The 20556-nt window shown below is 41.5% G+C and overlaps 1 protein-coding gene across 8 annotated transcripts in view; it reads right to left on the bottom strand.

Annotated features, from left to right (window-relative positions):
- LOC113036528 (muscleblind-like protein 1) overlaps positions 1-20556 on the bottom strand; it is a 67194-nt gene that overhangs the window by 16008 nt on the left and 30630 nt on the right. For all 8 annotated transcript variants that reach the window (XM_026192931.1, XM_026192936.1, XM_026192937.1 and 5 more), the window contains exon 3: positions 5810-5980. In XM_026192931.1, the coding sequence (XP_026048716.1) occupies positions 5810-5980 (171 nt within the window). The remainder of the gene's footprint in view (positions 1-5809; positions 5981-20556) is intronic.

The following is a 20556-nucleotide window of genomic DNA, read 5'->3' on the forward strand; positions in this document are numbered from 1 at the left end:
ATTGCATGCAGGGCTTAATTACAGTTCAGCAGTATTTGTTTTCACTATTCCCAGTAAAATGTGTTATCCTCTCTTTTTCAGGGCATGTTTGCTGTTGTTGTTTTTTGCATAACGGTGGAAAACCTAAAGTTAAGTTTTGCTGAAAAGTCCCCACTACAATTATAATGATCATGATGGTAAAATGTGACGTAACAGTCATTGCACAACTTTATTTATCTAAATTGCGGTTTTACCAATTAGCCACTGAACTGGTTATAATGGACTAAGAAACATACTATATAAAGACATTCAATACATATTGAAACTCTTTGTAAACAAGCTTAAATTCAGATTTGAATATTCTAAGATTTGTACGTCAGACGCACTGACCTAGTTTGACCTTTCTTTGTTGTAGTGCAAACACTTTGCCACATGAGCCATAACTTCAGCTCCTAAATATTTAAACACAGAGATGTGGCCAATTACACCCAGCCACTGGAATGTCATTGGATTGTGGCTTCATGCTTTGACTTATTTTATTTTCAAAGAGGATCTGTACTAAACAGGTCCTTTCCTACTGTGAGTGAGTGACAACCAGCTGTGACAGACCCGAACCACTTCACTGTGTTCATGGTCCAATGCATGAAATTAAAGTAGGTTACCTACATACACTGAGGAAGGATGGATAGCTGCAGATAAAAGAAAAAAAGGGAAATAAAATGTGGTAGAGATACTAAGGGTGGAAGAAGGAGACTGAGCTACAAACACAAGGTGAGGTTAGGAAGAATAAAGTCTGATTCTTAGAAAGGTAAGTACCCGGTTTTACCCTTTGATCCCTGTGCACAGAACATGCTCTATTTTCTTGACTTTTCTTTGTAGTGGAGGTCTAAAGCCATCTCTCCTCACTGCTGTCATCCTATCTCCTTCACTTTACCTACCTGTCTTACCCTGCCCATTTATCTATTTCGGCTGCATTCCCTTCTCCCTTTCTTCTTCTGCTGTGTCCTTCTTTGTCAGCTTGTCTTCCTGCTTCTTCTCTCGTCTTGCTTTCTCTCACCCCATGACATAAACAGAAAGGAAGGCTTTGCTGTTCCAGGGAGACCTATGCTTCTTTAAACCCCCATCCCTCCCAATGGGGCTCTCAACTCAGCCTCTCTTTTCTAGATAGGGTTGATAAGCCATCAGCTAAGTGTGCACTTGCAGATGTGCGTCAAAGCACACTGCATCTTTTGAACTCCTTTGAATAGTGTTAGACAAATTCACTCCAGTGCTCTCACTTAAACATAAAGGAACAGTGGAGATGACAGAGGAATTACTTCAAGCCTGACTGGCAGTTATCATTGTTTCTGTAAGGTTTCTGGATCGGTCATGGAAGGATTCATTTGGCTGAACGGGGCTGTGGCTATCACCTTGAACATCCTTGGAGCATGCTGCGCATACATAGAGCAACATCTTAACTCAATTTTGTGTGTGTATGTTACATGGCTTTATGGATGTGCTGTTAATCATTTAAAATAATTCCCTTCATTGCCTTATACCAGGACTGGCTATCCATCCATCCATCCACCCATCCATAGTTAGAACCTAACCCAACTGCCTATTTAATCCATTCATCCATCCATTAGTTTTCTATATTATGCAATGTACAAACGAAAGGAAAAGTAAGAATAAACTTTCATCAAATTAACTAATTCTGTCAATTTTCTTTAAGCTAAACATTTTTTTCAAACTCAGTCACAGAACTGTTTTTCATGGCTTTCATGTTTGTCAAGTTCATTTAAAGAACACTGAACAGACAAACAACCCTACCCACCGGCAGTCCTATGATCGGCCCGAGTGCTGATCATATGATTGCCCTTATGATCGGTTTACATTGGACAAATGCTACAAATATTTTTAGGGGGGTTTAAAATCGGGAAAAAAACAATGTTTTCAATAACCCTTACACACTGTTTATACTTCATACCTTTGTAATATGGTCCTATTTGGAATGTATTTGTTTTATTGAATGTGAAACTGGCAAGAACATTCTGGAACTGCTGGGATTTATTATATAACCACTAAACCTATAAACACTGTCTTTATTGTTGTCATTAAGCAAATCCTAGGAAATTACCAAGTATAATTATGAATGTTAATTTAGCAATAATAAACCGTTAGATGACAAAGCACACAAAATTGCTTATTGCAAATTGGTCTGTGCATTCACAGCAGTGGTAGGAAACTTTGTGTATGTGTCACACATGTATTCTACATGTGTGACTGTTTTTCCTATACTCACTGAAATGGCATGGATTCTGGTCCTTATGAGCGTCATGTCTGATCAATCTTGTGCTATTTCACATACAGTGCTTAACAAATTATCAGAACACCCAGTATAAAGTCTGTGTCACAGATGATCTTAATTACACAGCATAATTACCAAAATCACTGCTATCATGGTTTCTGTAGTGATTATTCCACCAGTAAACATCAGCTAATCAAAACTATGCTCCTAATGTTAAAATATAATTGCTGCTGTTATCCATAAATTTTCAAATGTAATGTTTTACAAAAGAGTTGAAAAAATAACTAGAATGTCATTAATTAAGATTAAGACGCAACATTTCAATTATTTACTTGCTGGACAAACAAAAATGTATGTTATGCTTGATTCATTTCTGACTTCTCAGAGAGAAGTCCAGTGTGCCGACTATTTGGGTCTAAAATGTGAATTCAGTTTGTTAGCTGTTCAATAAATACCAATAAAACAAGACAGCTTTCTGAAATATTTGTGTCTTTTTGTTGTTTTAATGACAAGTCGTCAAATAAATTTGTTAAGATCTGTAAAGTGGTAAGCACTATGTGCTGCACTGACACTCGATCGAGCCAAAGTTTATATTGTGCTGGCTACTGTGCCAAATCTGTACTGTGTAATTTTTTTGTGCCTGCTCACTGTCTTCATATAGAGTATGTGTGTCTGCTTCCCATCATTCATTGTTTCTACTGGTCATGTCAATGCAGAAGCTTCCGAGACAGCATGTTTGCATTGCACCTTGCCAAACCATTCACGCACAGTACAAACCACAGGAAATAATGGTTTTCAGAGGGCAGCGGTGCTGATGCTGATGTTACATTTCGGGCCCTCTACAGGAACCTGGGCAAATATGGTGGGAACGCAGCTCTCGTGACAGTGTCAGGTCTCATTTGAGCTGTCACTACTGTCCCATAAAAAATTCACACTGACATCATGTGTGCAGTTACACAGTTTCAAAATTCACTAAAACCACCATATTGACTCAGACTAGTGGACATAAAATCCATCTAAATGGATATGGGCCAAACAGAGCCCTCAACTCATTACCACCAAAGGACTGACAAACACAAAACACCTTACAATACTCATCAAAAGACTCAAAAACAAAAAAACTTACACAAATCCACTACAAACTGTATCTGGGAACAATATGCTTATTTGCACACTCAGTCACATAGTTACTGAACACACATCTAAATTATACTATATTTGCAGATTTTGCATCTTGCACATCTTCGTCTTGTCTCGTCTACAATATCTTGACAATAACTTGAACCAAAGGAAAAAATGGAGTCAAGCTAAGTTCAATGGATATAACTTTTTAGGAAAATTTAAACAAGAGTTTGTGCTGGCCTTTAATTCACTAAAATCTAACTTCTATCCTTTTTTAAACCCTCATATAATTGTGAGTATTTTTCCGATATCAAGCAACATTTTAGACCCACTGCTATAAATGACTAAATTCAATTAACATTTCGCAGTTAAATATTTTTTACCTGTTGAAAACAGAACATTTTAGACATATGGTCATTGGTATGGGTATTTATTGTAATAATTATCCATAATTAAGCCCGGAATGTTCAAACCGTTATATTAATAGGTAAGTAACCGTAAGTACTCTGTCCACTGACAAGGTCCAGCAAATCAAGCCAACTTGCATATTAAAAATGGATGGCTATAGAGTGGTTATTCGTTTTTTAGACGTGTATTTCAATAGAATGTTTTATATGCAATGTGCAGTTAATTGCCACTTTATTAGGTACATAATTATTAATAGCTTTAGGCCCCATTTTGCCTTTAAAACATCTTTAATTCAACAAGGTCTTGCTCAGAGACTGTTTTGAAAAGTGCTTTGTTGGATTAAGATCTTGTGACTGAAGCCCATTGGAGTACTGTGGCACTTTAGTCTGTTTAAAGCGGGCATCAGCAGGTGGGTACACTGTGCTCATAAAAAGATATATTCAGGTAGGCTGTGGTATTTAAATGATGCTCAGTTAGTATGATGGGGCGCCAAGAAATTATTCGCTACATCATTAAATCACCACCACTGGCAGCTTGAAAGGTTGATAGAAGGCATAACGGATCTATGCTTTCTTGTTGTTTTTGCCAAATTCTGACCTTACTACCTGAAGGTCACACTAGATATTGAGATTCATCACACTGGGCAAAGTTTTTCCAATCTTCTGTTGCCCACAAGATTGGAAAAACTTGAACTTTGAAGCAGTACCCCATCTACTTCAAGGTTCAAAAGGTTGTGCATTCAGAGAAGCTCTTCTGCGTACTTTGGCTGTAGCAAGTGGTTAGTGGAGTTACTGCTGGATTCCTATCGGCTCAAAGAAGTCTGTCCATTCTCCTCCGACCTCAGGCATCAACAAGGCATTTTGCTGCTCAGTGGACATTTTTCACCCGGCACACAATGCACCCGACCCCTATGGCGCCTCCTGCGGGTGGTGGGCCTGCGGGAGGATGGGCCCATGTCTCCTCTTCGGGCTGTGCCCGGCCGGGCCCCATGGACTAAGGCCCGGCCATCAGACGCTCGCCCTCGGGCACCCTCCCCGGGCCTGGCTCCAGGGCGGGGCCCCGGTAACCCAGGGTAAACTGTTCCCTCAATATTCTTTTCATAAGGGTCTTCTGAATCGCTCTTTGTCTGGTCCCTCACCCAGGACCAATTTGCCATGGGAGACCCTACCAGGGGGCAAAAGTCCCCAGACAACATAGCCCTTGGGATCCCTGGGACACACAAACCCCTCCACCACGATAAGGTAGCGATTCAAGGAGGAGCCTCCTAGGTGAGGTGTTCCAGGCATGTCCCACCGGGAGGAGGCCCCGGGGCAGACCCAGGACATGCTGGAGAGATTATATCTCTCGGCTGGCCTGGGAACGCCTTGGTATTCCCCGGGATAAGCTGGAGGAGGTGGCTGGGGAGAGGGAGGTCTGGGCCTCTTTGCTTAGGCTGCTGCCCCCGCGACCCGGCCTCGGATAAAGCGGATGAAGATGGATGGATGGATGGATGGATGGATGGATGGACATTTTTCAGAGAATTCTCTACAAACCTCCAGGGTTTGTAGAGAGGTGTAGAAAGGTGGACAAGAATATACCTGCTGCTCGGTCTGTGGCTTTTTGTCTGACTCAGGGACCACGGCGTTGTTCTTTGTAGACATATTTTCCTCATTGCCTTGTTTAAACCGCCAAAAATGGTGGTTTAAATTTCGTGACTCACTGACGAACCATTTTGTGGCATGCAGTCTAACGACATCGTATTTTGGTGCCTGCTCGGATCACTTGGAACCTCAGGCGAGCAGGTACTAAAAAAGGTACCTGGTACCAGGCACTATGACCTAATGGAAAACCCTGAAAATGTGGCGAACCGTGCCAAGTCGATCTGAGTAGGTACTAATGGAAAACTGACTTTTGACCATGTCTACATGCCAAAATGCACTCAGTTGATGCTATGTGATTGGCTGATTAGACATTTTTGTTAATGGGCAGTTGAACAGGTGTACCTAATAAAGTGTCTGGTGAGTGACTACTCACCACTGGTTGTAGCTGTGTGCCGGGCATCATGGCGTTAGCGAGCTGCATCTGCTGGGCCAGCATGGCCATGTTTTTCTGTTGGATGAGGTTGTTTCTTCCATTGATCTCTAGCTGGGTCTTTAGGTGAGGAGGAGGATGCAGGTACTTACAGTTCTCTCTGGAACAGCGGCCCTGATGGGATGAGAGACGAAGAGAAAGGAGGAGACAAGGAGGGCAAAATCAAGGGAGGGGGGTGGGGAAGAAAGACACATGGGAAGTGGTGGATTAGAATCCTGTTCCCTTTAACCACAGCCTAATGTATAGAAGTAATGAGCCTTGAATTAAGTCGCTTCCCTCCTATTTAACCGGTGCCGACCTCACATCCTTGACATCTGGGCCTGCCACTCTTTTTGCCATAAAGCAGACCAATCAGTTCTGCAGAAGATGTAGGCTTACTACCTTCTCTATTTTCTCAAGGTCCCATTGGGAGACAAATTAGCTCCAAGAGCAGAGATAAAGAGGATTAACTGTCTATCTGCTCCTTCTAAGAGATTGCTTTACACAAAGCAAACATTAAACAAACACAATGTTTCCGTGTGTCTGTGATAAAAGGAACACTTCATTGTCTGGAAATTATTTTTTTGGTTTCATTTGTTTATTATTTGATCAAAATCATGAACTTTGTGATCATAATTTCTTCAATGCTGAAATAACATCTTTAAATTAAGTCTAATTTTAAAAGTAAAAACAATTGCGTTGAATTGATTCGGCATTGTTGGTCTAACCCCAAAGAAAATTTGTTTTGGGAATCTAAATTAGCAAAAGCTCCCCAGTCTCCTCCATCCTACCACCTAAGAAGCTGTTCAACTTGATGCTCGATGTTTTAAAAAGCCCTGTGAATCACCATTGATCTCCACTCAATTCAAACAAATGAGCCATGTGTCAATATGGGACATAATTTCAGTAAAGATGAGGCGGGAGAACTGATGTAGGATCGATACGTGATTGGAGACTCCTGTGACACGAAACATAAACACATTATGGCAATCTAATGCTGTATTATGCTACTATGCTAGAGACTGTGGTCTGTGTCTGTGCGGACTCACTGCTGTGGGTGCTTATATTCATTCTGCAGCCAGCAGCCCAAAGGGAGGAGAGAATGTAATTTACACTCTCATAATGCCTGCTCCACTGAACACTCCCCTGGCTAGGTGTAATATCTTAGATATCTCCACCTCTCTTTCACTCCCCCTTTCTTCCTCATTCTCTGCCTTTCACATCAATCCCCATACATCCTGAGCCCCGTGCTGATATTTGCTCTCCTCATCATGAATACAGAGCAGCGCAAGTACCGACGTACTGCTGTGATCTGTGTATATATTCATGTATGTGTGCAGCATTTGTACTACTCCTTGCCTTTGTCAGCTTCTCTCTCTGTCTTCTTCTTGTGCCTCAACCACCTCATCAAAATGCATCCTCAATCCATCTATTCCCATTACTGCTTTATGTAAAAAAAATTTTCAGGGGGATTGGGAAACCAGCCCTGCGACAACTCCACAGTGTCCCCTCCCATGGGGAATTAAAGGTTGGCTGTCATGCGACTGCTTATCTCAGTGAGATTACCTGCTGCTCACTGTGGCCTACTATGACACCTTCCTTCACAGCCTAACACATACACTCTCCCACTCTGGCTTTATGCTTAACACCTCTCTTCTTTCTCCTCCTTTCACTTCCTGGTCTTGCTCTGTCTCTGCCTCTTTCCCATTTATTCTGCCTAGCTACAGCATGAAAGGTACTTTGCATTGGAGAGCAGCAGAATGTCAAGACTTCATCCAGCATTTTGATTGGCTAAAAGCTGTGAGGACTAGCATTCCTAGCCTGACCATTGGCCCAAAGGCCCACATTGACAATGCTCCAAGTCATCCCTCCCGGTTCATCCCTATGTGGCTGTAAACTATTGATCAGTGTTAATTGGTTAATGTCTTTTGATTTTCAGGGTACATTCCCTCTGGACTCAAGCATGTCAAATCCAGCCGTGTGTGTGTGTGCGCGTGTGCGTGTGTGTGTGTGTGTGTGTGTGTGTGTGTGTGTGTGTGTGTGTGTGTGTGTGTGTGTGTGTGTAATCAACTGTGACAATGCAGCCCCTCAATTACATAAATTACAGCTCTATCTGAGGGCTGTAATTTATTTAAGCTCTTTTTCAGCGGGGTTCCCTGCATCAGTTTTCAGTGGTCAAAGCTCAAAAGGTTTTAAACACTTACACATTTTAACAAGCCATACTGGGAATAAGCTGCAAAATAATTACTTCAAGAATAAGAAACTTTTGTAAAGGTTTTTAAAGAAGAAAAGGTTTAAGCTTCTGGTAAACAGGTGGTGGAAGTGCTTTTCTATGACGAGCAAGAATGTAGATGATCTCATGTTGCCAGTTTTTTATCGAAATATTTATATAAAAAACAACTACCTGACATTCTGGTGCTTTTAACTGGCACCACTCAATCGTTCACTGCAGTCAAACAGTGTTATTTTCAAAATAACATGGACAAAATTCTTAGGTTATGTTTTCGAAAAAGGTATTTTCTTTCTCGAAGATGAACAATATCAGCAAATTACGTGGATCCTGATAAAGACAGAATCTGAATTATCGTTTATTGGCTACATTCAGAAAGGTCAGCGCCCTAATATATTCATCCCCCTCTATTTTCACCAGCAGGGCCATTATCTATAGCAGCGTTGTTGTTCTCCAAACAATGCCATGCATGAGCCCGTGGTCCTTGCCAATCATTGTCTGTGATGTTAATGTTTTGGCTTCTCTCTTGTGCCTTTTCACCTGTCTGCCTGTCCTCCATGGAGACGTTAATATGCTAACAGACTACCAGCATCTGTCTCTCAAGCACTCTCCCTACTGTTCCATCTTCTTCTCCTCTCATCTTATTTTTGTCTCTTCTGTCTTTTTCCAATTCTTCAGGTCCAGTTCTCTGCAACTCCCTGCCCCATTCTTTCTTCTTAAGAATTAAGCAAGTTTCACACGTTTGGTTCACTCTCCAAATAATGGAGGTAGCTATTCCTCAAATCCAGATTCTAACACTTGAACCAATTTACCTTCCCAATATTTTAGTTGAAGCAAAGAATAGTTAAATGGTTAGCACTTTAAAGACAGGAAATCACTTTTCACTATTAAGGTGTATGGAGAATAGAGCAATCTGTTGTTAAAAATCACCTTAGCCTCATTAAACCAGATTTCTCCCATGTTTATTATAGTTCCACACATGCAGGTTATTCTGGTTCGGCACCCAGTACCAACTTTCCAGCTGGTCTCCAGCTTGACTATATAAAGGGGAGAAATCTCATTAGCTTTATCATGCACACCTGTCCGTTGAACCTCCCTGACACTGCCCCTTGAGCTCACAGTACCAAACCTCCCCTGCAGCTGAGCCAGCGACCGAACCTCCGCCACAGTAAGTAACAAGGAAGTCTTGGCCAAGATGTTCGACAGCTACACTGAGAGTTTCTGAAACCCACAGAGGCAATAAGTCATAAGTAATAATAAGTTATAAGTCAGTAGATAAACTGATTGATTTCCAGATTGTGAGTTTAACCCAGAAAATTGGAGTTTTGGTCGAGAGTGCAACATCCTCGACGTCTGGGCAACCACCTTCGGTTGCAAGGTGCAATCGGAATCCTTGTAGAAACTGCAGTTCCTCTCACACAGATTGGAAAATGTTTACAAATAATTGCTTACTAAAATGCTTGCTGACTTAATAAATACAACAAATTGTTACCAGATTCCAATCAATCTGCTCAAATGAGCAAAACTCGCCTGTGATGAGTCTCTTTCGAACAGTGGACTTAATTCATTTAAATGCAAGGTTCTGGTTATATTCCTATATAATAGCATGGCTGCCAAGTACCTATGTAGTTTCAGAGCAACAGAGACAGTCAGCAGACTGACTGTCTCTGTTGTTTTATCACCATCTTGACGTACCAAATTCTCTCTGAAAACGGCACATGACTGTGAGTCGTCATACACCAGGTCCCTAACTTTAACATGGCCATTTCAAGATCGCAAGTTTATTGCACACCGTTGTAATAATTCTGTGACTGAAGCCGGTACAAAGATTAACATATCAATTTGTGTCAGCATACAGTGATAGATAAGTGAGTGGATATAAAAAGATTTTATTCTGAAATCTTTAATCTTAAGGAGACCCTTGGTTGTGACTTGTGGGGCACAGAATTGATAATTATCTGCTTTTTGTTTTTTCCTAATAAGTGTGTCATGTATTTATAAGAAGGAATAAAACAATTTAATTTCAGGAATTATACAAACTATTACTGCTGTAGTAGTTGTTGTTGTTGTTGTTGTTGTTGTTGTTGTTGTTGTTGTATTATTAATACCACTATTCCATAGCAGTAATTACTGTCAATATGTTTTTTTAACTGCTGCTTTATTTTGTCATCAAATGTAAGTGTATTTTTTGTCATGTCTCGCTCCCATCATCCCCTGGTTCTGAGGTTTCTTCCTGTTAAAGGGAAGATTTTTCTCCCCTTTGTTGCCAAGTGTTTGCTCAAAGTGAATCATTTGATCATTTTATTGTAGAGGATTTACCTTCAAATATAAAGTGTCTTGAGGCGACAGCTGTTGTGATTTGGCACTATATAAATAAAATTTAATTGAACTTAAAATGTATTATATACATAAAGGGATCAAGGGTCAAGACACTGACCCACATGTTTACGAAGTCATCGAATCACTATTTTTGCGTACATGTAAATGTTTCGGGGCGCTGTGATCTGAAACTCGCAATGTCGGTCTTACTTGTTGCCTGCGGTGCTTTGACAGCTCTCTGAAAGATGTGCCTGAGGAATTCCAGTGAATAAAACCTGTGGCAGAACTCCTCTCAGAGATTGGCAACAGAGGCAAAGACAAGAACAGAAGAAGTAGAAGGCAGACAGTCAGAGAGAGCTACAGAAAAGCAAAAGGGAGTGAGACAGACAGAGACACAGATGCAGAGTGTGCTTTTCATATTAATATTAATCAAAGTGGTCTGTGCAAGTGATTTCGGCTGTGCCTTTGTTGGCATGTATCTACAGTATATCCTCCAAAGGGCTGAATGGCACATTGCTTTCCACAAAGTCCTTCTGCGCGTTCACTCCCGTAATCACACACTGATTCTGAATGATCTTTTAATCTACCCATCCAGAATGACTCATTCCAACTTAACCACACATAATCCAACAGCATCTGATCTTTTCCGCATTTTCACTCTGTCTCTCCTCTCGGTGTGCCTGAGCTCCCCTCAAACCACGGCTGCACAGTGAACACCGTGACCAGTGTGACAACTGTAGAGCTTAAGTCTGGACGGCCACCGTTCCAAGTCCCTTTGCATTATTAATTCTCTCTCAGTGGAACTGCCTTTCCCTCCTGCTCCCAAAGACATGCATCAATCAAGAAAGTGCCGTCTGGTTGAGGGCTGTGGTGAGAATACACAAGCTCACATGCACACGCAGACACGCACTCTGGGGCATGTGCTTTCCTGACCAAAGGGTCCTGTTGGCAAGCATACGTCAGACAAAATATGACATCAGATACGGTACAAAGAACAGCCTGTCTGAGGACTCAGAGTGCTGCCAGACAAGCCAATGTTGTTAGTACGCACACACATACACCCCGTGCACACAGACACACGTACACACTCTAAAACAGAATTTTTATTAAGCAATACAGCTCAGCTGCAAACCACTGGCAAATCAGGCAGTATGTTAGTAGGTAAACCCGATGAGAAACATGTTTTTCGGAGACAAAAAACATCCTGTTTTCATTGCCTTCCCTTTTTCCACCTCTCCCTGTTCCATAGCTAATACCAGCCGGCTATATAAGTCTCATTATCTCGATCCAATCATTTATTAAATCTGGAACACCCCAGGTGCATTAGTATATTAGCCTGGATCAGTTAATGACCTTAAAATCTCATTTAACTGGGCAGAGGGATAAGCCGTTGAGACAACGACAAAGATAGACGTGTGGACAAAAGAATCACAGACAATGATAGACGAGGTGACGCAACACACCTGGTAGAAACTAGTAATGGAACATTACAGCGGACGAATACCGCCGAACGTCACGGCTGACGTAGAATCCGAGGAAAGCTTTTAGCTGCAGTGCTCAATTAGCCAAAACACCAATTACATTGCCCAATAGCACACAGAGTGTTAGCATGTTTTGGGTGGACGTTGGTACAAAATCATTAGCACAGGAAGTTAATGACGGGGCAAAATCATTAGCCCCCGTGGCTAATGACAACACTCTGCTGCTGCTGAGCTGAACTGCTCTTGTGATCTATTACCATACACGACGGACACATCTAACTCAAGCAGCTCATGTCAAAGGAGCATTTGACATTTTGATTCTTTTATTACTGGCTATCATTCTCCTTTTTTAAAAAAAAAATTAATATTATGCTCTGCATTAATCAGTCCTTTTTCAAGGTAAGATACAGAGAGAGCTCACAAATCCCAGTGCTTCTTTTATTTGCTCTGAATACACTGGCTAAATCACATCAATCAAAATATCAAAAAATAATGATAAAAGCCTAGAATTAGAATTTGGTAGGATTTTTTTGTTAAGATTGTCTGGATTTAATCGTGAAAAAAAACCCAGATCCCATGCAGGACAGATTTTGAAATTCTTTCCATTTTGCTGTGAGGAAATGAATGAAAGCCTCCAAACAGATGATCAAGAAACAGGTACTTGCTGAAATCACATGAAGTGGACAGAAATGTCTGAGGAATTACAGTGGCATTGCTATTTTACCACCAGTACTGACTTATTTCACAGTGGGCCACCCGACAACTAAAGGAGTGCACTGGAATTGGTTCAGAGAGTGTATACCATGTAATCATTAGACTCCCTTGAGGCCGGGCAAATGAGGATAAGGCATACCTTCTGTATCTGCTGCTGACCGGTCTGAAAGTGAACACCAGCATGGTTAAAAAAAGTCAGCATTAGCACCCAAGAAATAAAAAAAAGGATTAAATGAAACGTCAAAGTGACCAAGTCAGCAGCAGAGCCTTTTTTCATCTTTGCTCACTATGCTCCTTTACTAAAGTCACACAGCTCAGACTTCTTCATTTTATTTTTCACTTGCTTATAGGGCTGTTCGATATAACCATATATATCAGATGACGATATGAAAACGTCTATCGTTTCATTTTACGCTATCGTTTGTTTCGTGGTATCGCAAAATAAACTGTTTACGGCTATATTTTTTCATTATTTTGATGGTCACTGTAGTGGCTATATTAATTTCTTAAAGTTCTCTCTTTCTCTTATATTTAATATAACCACACTACAGACAAGCGCTTGTTTTTATGCGTTGTTGTTATTTCCACATAAACCTTTCACAATAAAGCTCAAGATCCTGTTGAGACTTTTCAAAATACACAGAATCACGTGAAAGATCTAGAGCAGGGGTCCCCAATCTCAGTCCACGAGGGCCGGTGTGCATGCAGGTTTTAGATCTCACCCTGGGTCAACACACCTGAATCACATGATTAGTTCATTACCGGGCCTCTGGAGAACTTCAAGACACGTTGAAAAGGTAATTTATCCATTTAAATCAGCTGTGATGCATCAAGGACACATCTAAAACCTGCAGGGACACCAGCCCTCGTGGACTGAGATTGGGGACCCCTGATCTAGAGTATTTGCGGATAAGAAGCAAAAAAGAGCCGTCAGGTGCTAAAAAGTAAACCTTAGACTCAAACAGAACAGGCTTTCCCCCGCAGCACGCTGTGTAATAAATACTCACAAAGAAAATGGCGGCCGTTACAATCTATGTCTAAAAATGTATAATTTCATGCATCGGTTAAAACACTCGACGCCCAGCTGGAAACACTTCCCGCAAGACGAGCTGCCCGAGATTCACAGAATTTACAGAAAATGTTACATTTTTGTGATTTATATCGTTATCGGATGATATATGTCTTAATATCGGGATATGAGATTTTGGTCATATCGCACAGCCCTACTTGCTTATAGAATCTGCTTTAAAATGCGGGATGAAAACGTTCAAATAAAAAAAAGTCTCTGTGGCGTCTGACCCTCTCGGCTGCATTATAGGTGGGAAGTGTTATCTTGGCTCCAGCGGGAACGTCATTGTAGAGTTGGGTAAGGCAAAGTCCCTAATTAGCTTTGTTCTCATTTAGTCTACAACGCTATCTCCCCTCAGACAGACAAATACACACATTTTCAAACACATATACACACATATAGACAGCAATGCAGAGAGAGGCGAGAGAGACCACCCCACAGCCCCTGAGATCTGGCCCTTCTTCTCTATTCCTCTTTCAATTAACCCTCTTCCTCCATCCTCTATCCGTTCATCTTTTTCTCTCGGCCTTTATCTCTCCTTCACTCTCTGTCTGAGCGTTCCCTATTCACAATCTTTAAAGTTTAGTCTAATTCAGTTTTATCTCCCATTCACTCTGTCAAAAAGGCAGGCAAAGAGCAGACCCATTAAAACAGGCTTAATGGAAGACTGTTGAACAGGCAGACAGGATTCAACAGCTTTTAGACCTAATTATTTCCTGCCCATCGTTGTAACGCTCGTTCTGCAGTTATACTGTATGGGCGTCACTGGCTGCTGGGGACAGACCTCTGTTCTTTTTTTGGATTTTCTTCATCTAAACCTTCCCCCTCTTTTCATATCTTGCTCTCCATCAATTTTCACTCTGCTTAAATTGCTTTACACTTATTGTCATTAAGTGTTCATTAAGAGGTGGGCTAAAGAGTTTTTGTTTTGTTTTTTAATTGTTTGCTTATGACTCTATTTCAAGGCGGGGCGAAAAAGATGGAGTTGTCCTTGTAAATGAACAAAAGATGCTTGCTGACAAAGAATGGCAGCTGCCTTTGGTTTGTGCTGTGATCTTTAGCAGCTACATAAAGTGGCTCCGAAGTGAAAACAAAAGATGCTGTTGGCAACAGGAGACGGGCAACAGAGAGCGCTGCTCTCAGCCAATGAAAACTGCATTTGACGTGGTCGCTGGAGAGCAAGAAAAACAGTTCGATGCCTTCTCTGCATAATGACCTGAAGAAGGCCTTAATATCAAATGACTGTTCTTTTTTTATGAGTCAAGATCAGATGCAGTAAAGTCAGCTGGCTGGAATGTTTTATTCAGCTCTTCTGATGAGTCATGGGGGACATGGCAGATAATCACAAGACCACAACCTAAAGCTTCAGAGTGTGAAAAACTGAGGGCAAGTTGTCAAATGCTAGTAGAGACATCTCTTCTTACATCCATGTGTGGCACATCTTCATTCACGCTCACACATACTCCTTCAACAAAGGGTGTCACTGTACTGGCATCAGCAGCTAGTGTCATTGCCTTGAGGTTAAAGCAGATAAGAGAGGATTAGCATTCATTACTCCACGGAGTGATGATACACCCACTGCAAGCACACACAAAATGATGCACAGGCATTCTTAAAGCACACACACTCGAGGAGCGTAGCCAAATGCTTTTCTCCAAAGATTATATTAATAATAGAAGGGAAGTACAAAGGAAACAACAGTAATACAGCATGTAATCCTTTGTATCATCAACAACTGCAGAGCTGGAAATCCTTAAACTGAAGCCTTTGGGATACATGACGAGTTTTGGCATTGTTGGGGGAAAAGAAAAAGAAAATAAGCACAACAGTAAAAAGGAATTAGCTATTCAGTGCAAGATTCTTCTATTTCCATAATGGTTTCATGATGAAGTTACCCGTTTCCCATGTGCACTACCCAAGAGCACTCAGAACAAAAGTAAGAATTGTTTAAAAAAACAGATAGATAGGCGTCTTTCCCCCCCTCAGAATCTTGTCTTCTCTACAGGAAAGGAGCATTCAGCACAGAGTGTCTTTTTCCTGTAAAGAGCCAAAAGGGAGCAAAAGTAAAAGACGGACAGAAAGAATAGAAACAAAGACTGAGATGGAGTCACGGGTTAAGGATGTATTCTGTTGGGGTGATATATCATGTAGAAAAGCATGACACAATGTGTCTTAATTCTCTCCCTCACACACTGTGCACAGCAGAGCAAAGGGCCATCACCCCCCTCCGTCTTCACATAGCGCCTTCCGGCTGCACACTCATCCACATCGATCCACATTGATCAAAGTCGGCTTGTACCACTTCAGCAAAGAGCGGGGAAACGCTGGACAGGGTGATCACCTTCTCTAAGCCTCTCTCACAATGGACTCATCTTGTCAGAGCTGCCACTGCCACGTATTGTATCCCGCTGTAGTCGCAACACGTAATGTTGTCCATCCACAAAGCCAATTAGAAAGAAAAAAGTATGAACAAATTCTAAAACTGAACAGAATTTATAGAGGAGCTTACATGAAAAAGCTTGCTTGAGAAAATAAGGATCTGACTGCACTCTAGATGTCATTCAGATCAAATATTTGTGAGGACATGTAGTCCAGTCTAGACTTAAAATACCAGCAGGGAAGCTGCGGTGGTAGACACGGGGGTGACAGACAGCAAGCTGTCGGCAGACCCAACACAACACAGCTGCTGTAGCCCTTCTGATGGCTGAGCCTGATACCGATGTAATCCAGTTAAAGCCTCCTGAAGAATCACAATGTCTAACAGCAAGCCCTGCAACATGCACTATAACAATAAAGGGATATTACAGACATTCTTCAATATTGCACATGCCGAAGAGCTGGCTGGCACCACTCCCGTTCACTTCCGCACTCCCTTTCTCTGTTATTACTTTCCTTCCATCTACACACCATCTTCCTGCACTTCCCTTTTCTCGACCTGTCCATCATTGTCCATGTGACATAATTTGATTTCTGTCCATCACTCTTTCATTGTCTTTCACTTTATTTCGTTGCTACACAGTCTCTTTTCCTTTCTGACGCCACCCTCGTGCCTCATCTGTGTCTCTGCAGGGATTACACTCTCGGTGTCTTTTATGTCACGATGATGCAACTGGTGATGCAGACATTTTCTGCAAATGACACCGTCTCATTGCGTCATCTCACCTTGTTCTATTTGTCACTGTTTACTTGTTTTATTTCATTTCATGTGTTCATTTGCTCAGGTTTGCATGAGTTGCATGTTTCCGGGTGGGTTTTACAGGTAGTCTTTGTAGGAAGAAAAGGAGAGAAGAGCCGTGCTGAAAGCAGCCAAACATCCGCTCCATAATGGTCATGAAGGATCAATACTGCATGGCGACAAAGTGCTGATAAACAGTGTGGTTTCTGTTAATTAGCACTTCTCTAACGATCTCTCTCTCTCTCACACATTTTCTCCTCCTCTTTTCCCTACTCTTTCACTTTCTGTACTTCCCTCCCACCCTCTTCATTCCCTTCCATTAAAACCCTTTGTTTCTCTGACTTGATCGCTTGGTCACTCCTCTAAGTCTGCTGACGCTGTCCTCCCAACCAACACTATCTCCGAGCAAAGAAAACAAAGTGAGGGGAGGAATCCGAGTTCTTTTCACAAGCGTGATGAATATCCCACTCCTGTGTTTGTGGCTGACGGCTCTCAAGGATGAGATTTAATGAAGCTCTCATCCAACTCTGATTATTTTCTAATTAAAGGAAGGAGTGATGAGGGCAATGAGTAAATTCATGAATGCATGTTTATAAATGCGAGGCAAAAAACCCCCAAAAAACAAAACGACAAATACGCCAATGACAGATGCCAAAGACAGTAATCACACTCAGCTGAATCTTGTTTACTGCGCTCCATTGGGAATGGAGGTCATTTGGCAGGAATACATGATCGTAGCACTTAAACAAATTACAAATCTAGCACAGAAGTATGTTTAACATGTTCAGCAAAATGCGCATGCAGCTGCTGTAAGTATTTTTTCTTACTTGCATTAATCCGGCTGGACTTCATGGCTAAGAAACTGGATATCTGCAAACATTTTTTTTAGGATGCTCGGGAGTTAGGAAACTTTAGAGGCAGTTTTTCATACCTCTTGTATTTTGCCATTCAGTTCTTATAGTTATTTGTCAAATGTGTTGCTTAGTTGGCCTTTTCAGAAGGTGAAAAAATAAAACCCTAATTAATATCTATGCTGTTTAATGTAAATGTGTTTAAAAGTCGTTGTTGTATTTCAGAACTGAAGGTTGTACAGAGAGCGCAGCTAAGGTTTGGTTCTGCTAAGAGTACTCACCAAGCGTAGCTGGTCAGTAAATCCCTTCAAAATATCAGGCTTAACCATTTCTAATTTAATATGTCTTCACATTAAGGATGTTAACCATTAGGGTTTTTTTGTCAAATGTTTGTGAAGATAATAATAATATGAATAACAATCAAAAAATACCTTTTTAATGAGTAATGCATATGTTGTTTTTATAAGTTATTTTTTTGATATCAACACTGATTGTTAGGATCTGAGGTTTGCTTACACAAATACATTTCTTGTCTTTCAGCGAGGCTTTGAAGTTTTTAGCAATTAGCCTAATTAGCCAAGACACTGTTTTGTTTTCATCCTGTAATCAAATGAGTCTATACTCCCTAAGCGTAACAATAAGAGAGCAACAGTATGCAGTATGGGCTCGATGTTAACACCAGCTGTTTAGAAGTAAAATGTTAATAATGACAATGATCCCAAACATAATGCCATGCATGCATGTTTGCAAACCTTGATAGAAAAACATATAACGGAACACTATGAGTTACGGATTGGCCTCCCCAGAACCTCAACATTATTGAAGCACTGTGGGATCATCTTGACCCTAGAATGAAATAAGAGGCAGCCAACATCCAAAGAGGAGTTTTGAATGTCCTTCAAGAAGCCTGGAAAATGAGAAAGCTTTGCTAAAAGAGTTCAGGATGTGTTAACTACTACACAACTGGAGAATAAAACTGTTCACACCAAATATTGACTTGTTAAAATTGTATAACCTCTGTTTTTGCCTTATATACTATGTCTTAATCTGTGTTTTTACATGTTTCATGTGACCCGGGAGCAGCTAAAAGCAGTTTGTTTCAATCACTGCACCTATTTCTCATTGTCCTGGAAAATGCACAGTACTGTAGATGAAAAACAATTTTCAAAGACACAACAGTTTGTCGTGTGGAGACATTCATTTCAATCCAGTTTGGTTTCACACAACACCACAACTATCAGCCTCTTATTGGAAGCAGTGCTGCAGACTGCCCGCACAACACGTCTGCCTTTGTTTCCACTTTGATCATCCATGATTCTAATTTCTCTGTTCCAATGCGTTGTGATTTGCGAGCTATCCTGCCGTGGCTTCCATGACGACACATAATCGCTTCAAAATGTCCAATGACACAACAGCGTGCGACTTGCCCAGCCTCCAGTTTCCTGCCTGCTCTAGCCTGCAATATCATTAACCAGGCACCAAAGCCACTCTATCGTGATCACCTACCTGAGGTGAATACTTATTATTTTTCAGGACCCTTTGTGCTTTACTGAGATCAGCGAGTGTGCTTGTGTCATTGTGTGAGTGGGTGTCTGCAGGCGAGAGTAAGTCTTTGTTGCTCATGTCAGTTTGTGTGTTTATGTGTTGGAACCTGAAAGTGAATGATTACACTTCAGAAGAGCTACTGCACGATGCCCGCACTGGTGCGATCGGATGAAGAGTGCGGGGTCAGTGACGGATAGAGAGAAGCGGAGATGGAGCAAAGACGGGGGTAGGCAGAATTACGGTGCAGCCAATCGACAGAAGCAGGAAAACAAGTTGGCAGATGACTCTCTGTCCTGGGGTGAATTAATGTTCTGTTGCTTCCACTCTCCATTTACTTCACCCTCCACCCCCGTACACCTTACTTGTCTGCAGTCTAATTTAAATGTTTGTTTTATTACATTAACCTGAAAGAATTACAAATGGAGAGCTTTGAAAGGAGCCCGAAGATAGCGAGAGGTGAGGTCAAAAAAGGGGAGGAGGTGGAGGCGGAGGAGGGACAGCGATCAGCACACGCGGAGAAAGGCGATGAGTTAGTTTGGTGAGACGGGGGACGGGGATGGGGGCAGTCGAGACAGGCTAACAGGAATGGATCGCGCCATAACTGATTAGATATTCTATCCACAACAGCACTAGCAGCAGGAGCAGCAATAGCAATGGGACATCACGACTCAGCACGCAGATATCCTGATATTACCTTCAGACTCTCTAAATGTCCAGGGCCCTCCAGTTTGTTAAGAAAACACATGCAGAAGTAAGCATACGCAAGAATGACACACATATTTGTAGAGAAATACGCACAGAAAGCTCACAAGTTGAAAAATGAAGGGTACCAAAAGGTGAAAGAGGGAAGTTTCCATGAGCTGGGAGGCTATCCCTGAATGCCCTTGTATATATTTTGGCTCTGGTGTTGTTGTGTCATGTCTCCATGCTGATGCAGCATGTTTAAAGATGGATGTGTGTGTGTGCGTACGTGCGTCTATGCTGATGCAGTGTATCCACAGATGGATGTAATGGTGGCCTCTCTGAGGACAGAGAGACATTTAGAGGAGACGTTTCAAGGGAGGACCTGCTCATGAATATAGCCAGACAAAGTTAATAGCTGCTGGCTGCGTGTTTTCACTCCTCAGTTCATGGCAATGTGCTAATAAAAGTCTCTCTTAGGCCAATATGTGTGAAAGATTATATATAGTATATCCTGCTTAGGAAGACCAGACAATATAAAAATGGATCTACAGAAATCATAAGAAACAAACAGAAGTATAAAAGTACTGATCCCACAGTGAGCAAAAGGGGACTTTGGGGTCAAACTGAAATATGTATCAGCTAG

The sequence above is a fragment of the Astatotilapia calliptera genome, chromosome 14, assembly GCF_900246225.1.
Source record: "Astatotilapia calliptera chromosome 14, fAstCal1.2, whole genome shotgun sequence".
Classification (NCBI taxonomy): domain Eukaryota; kingdom Metazoa; phylum Chordata; class Actinopteri; order Cichliformes; family Cichlidae; genus Astatotilapia; species Astatotilapia calliptera.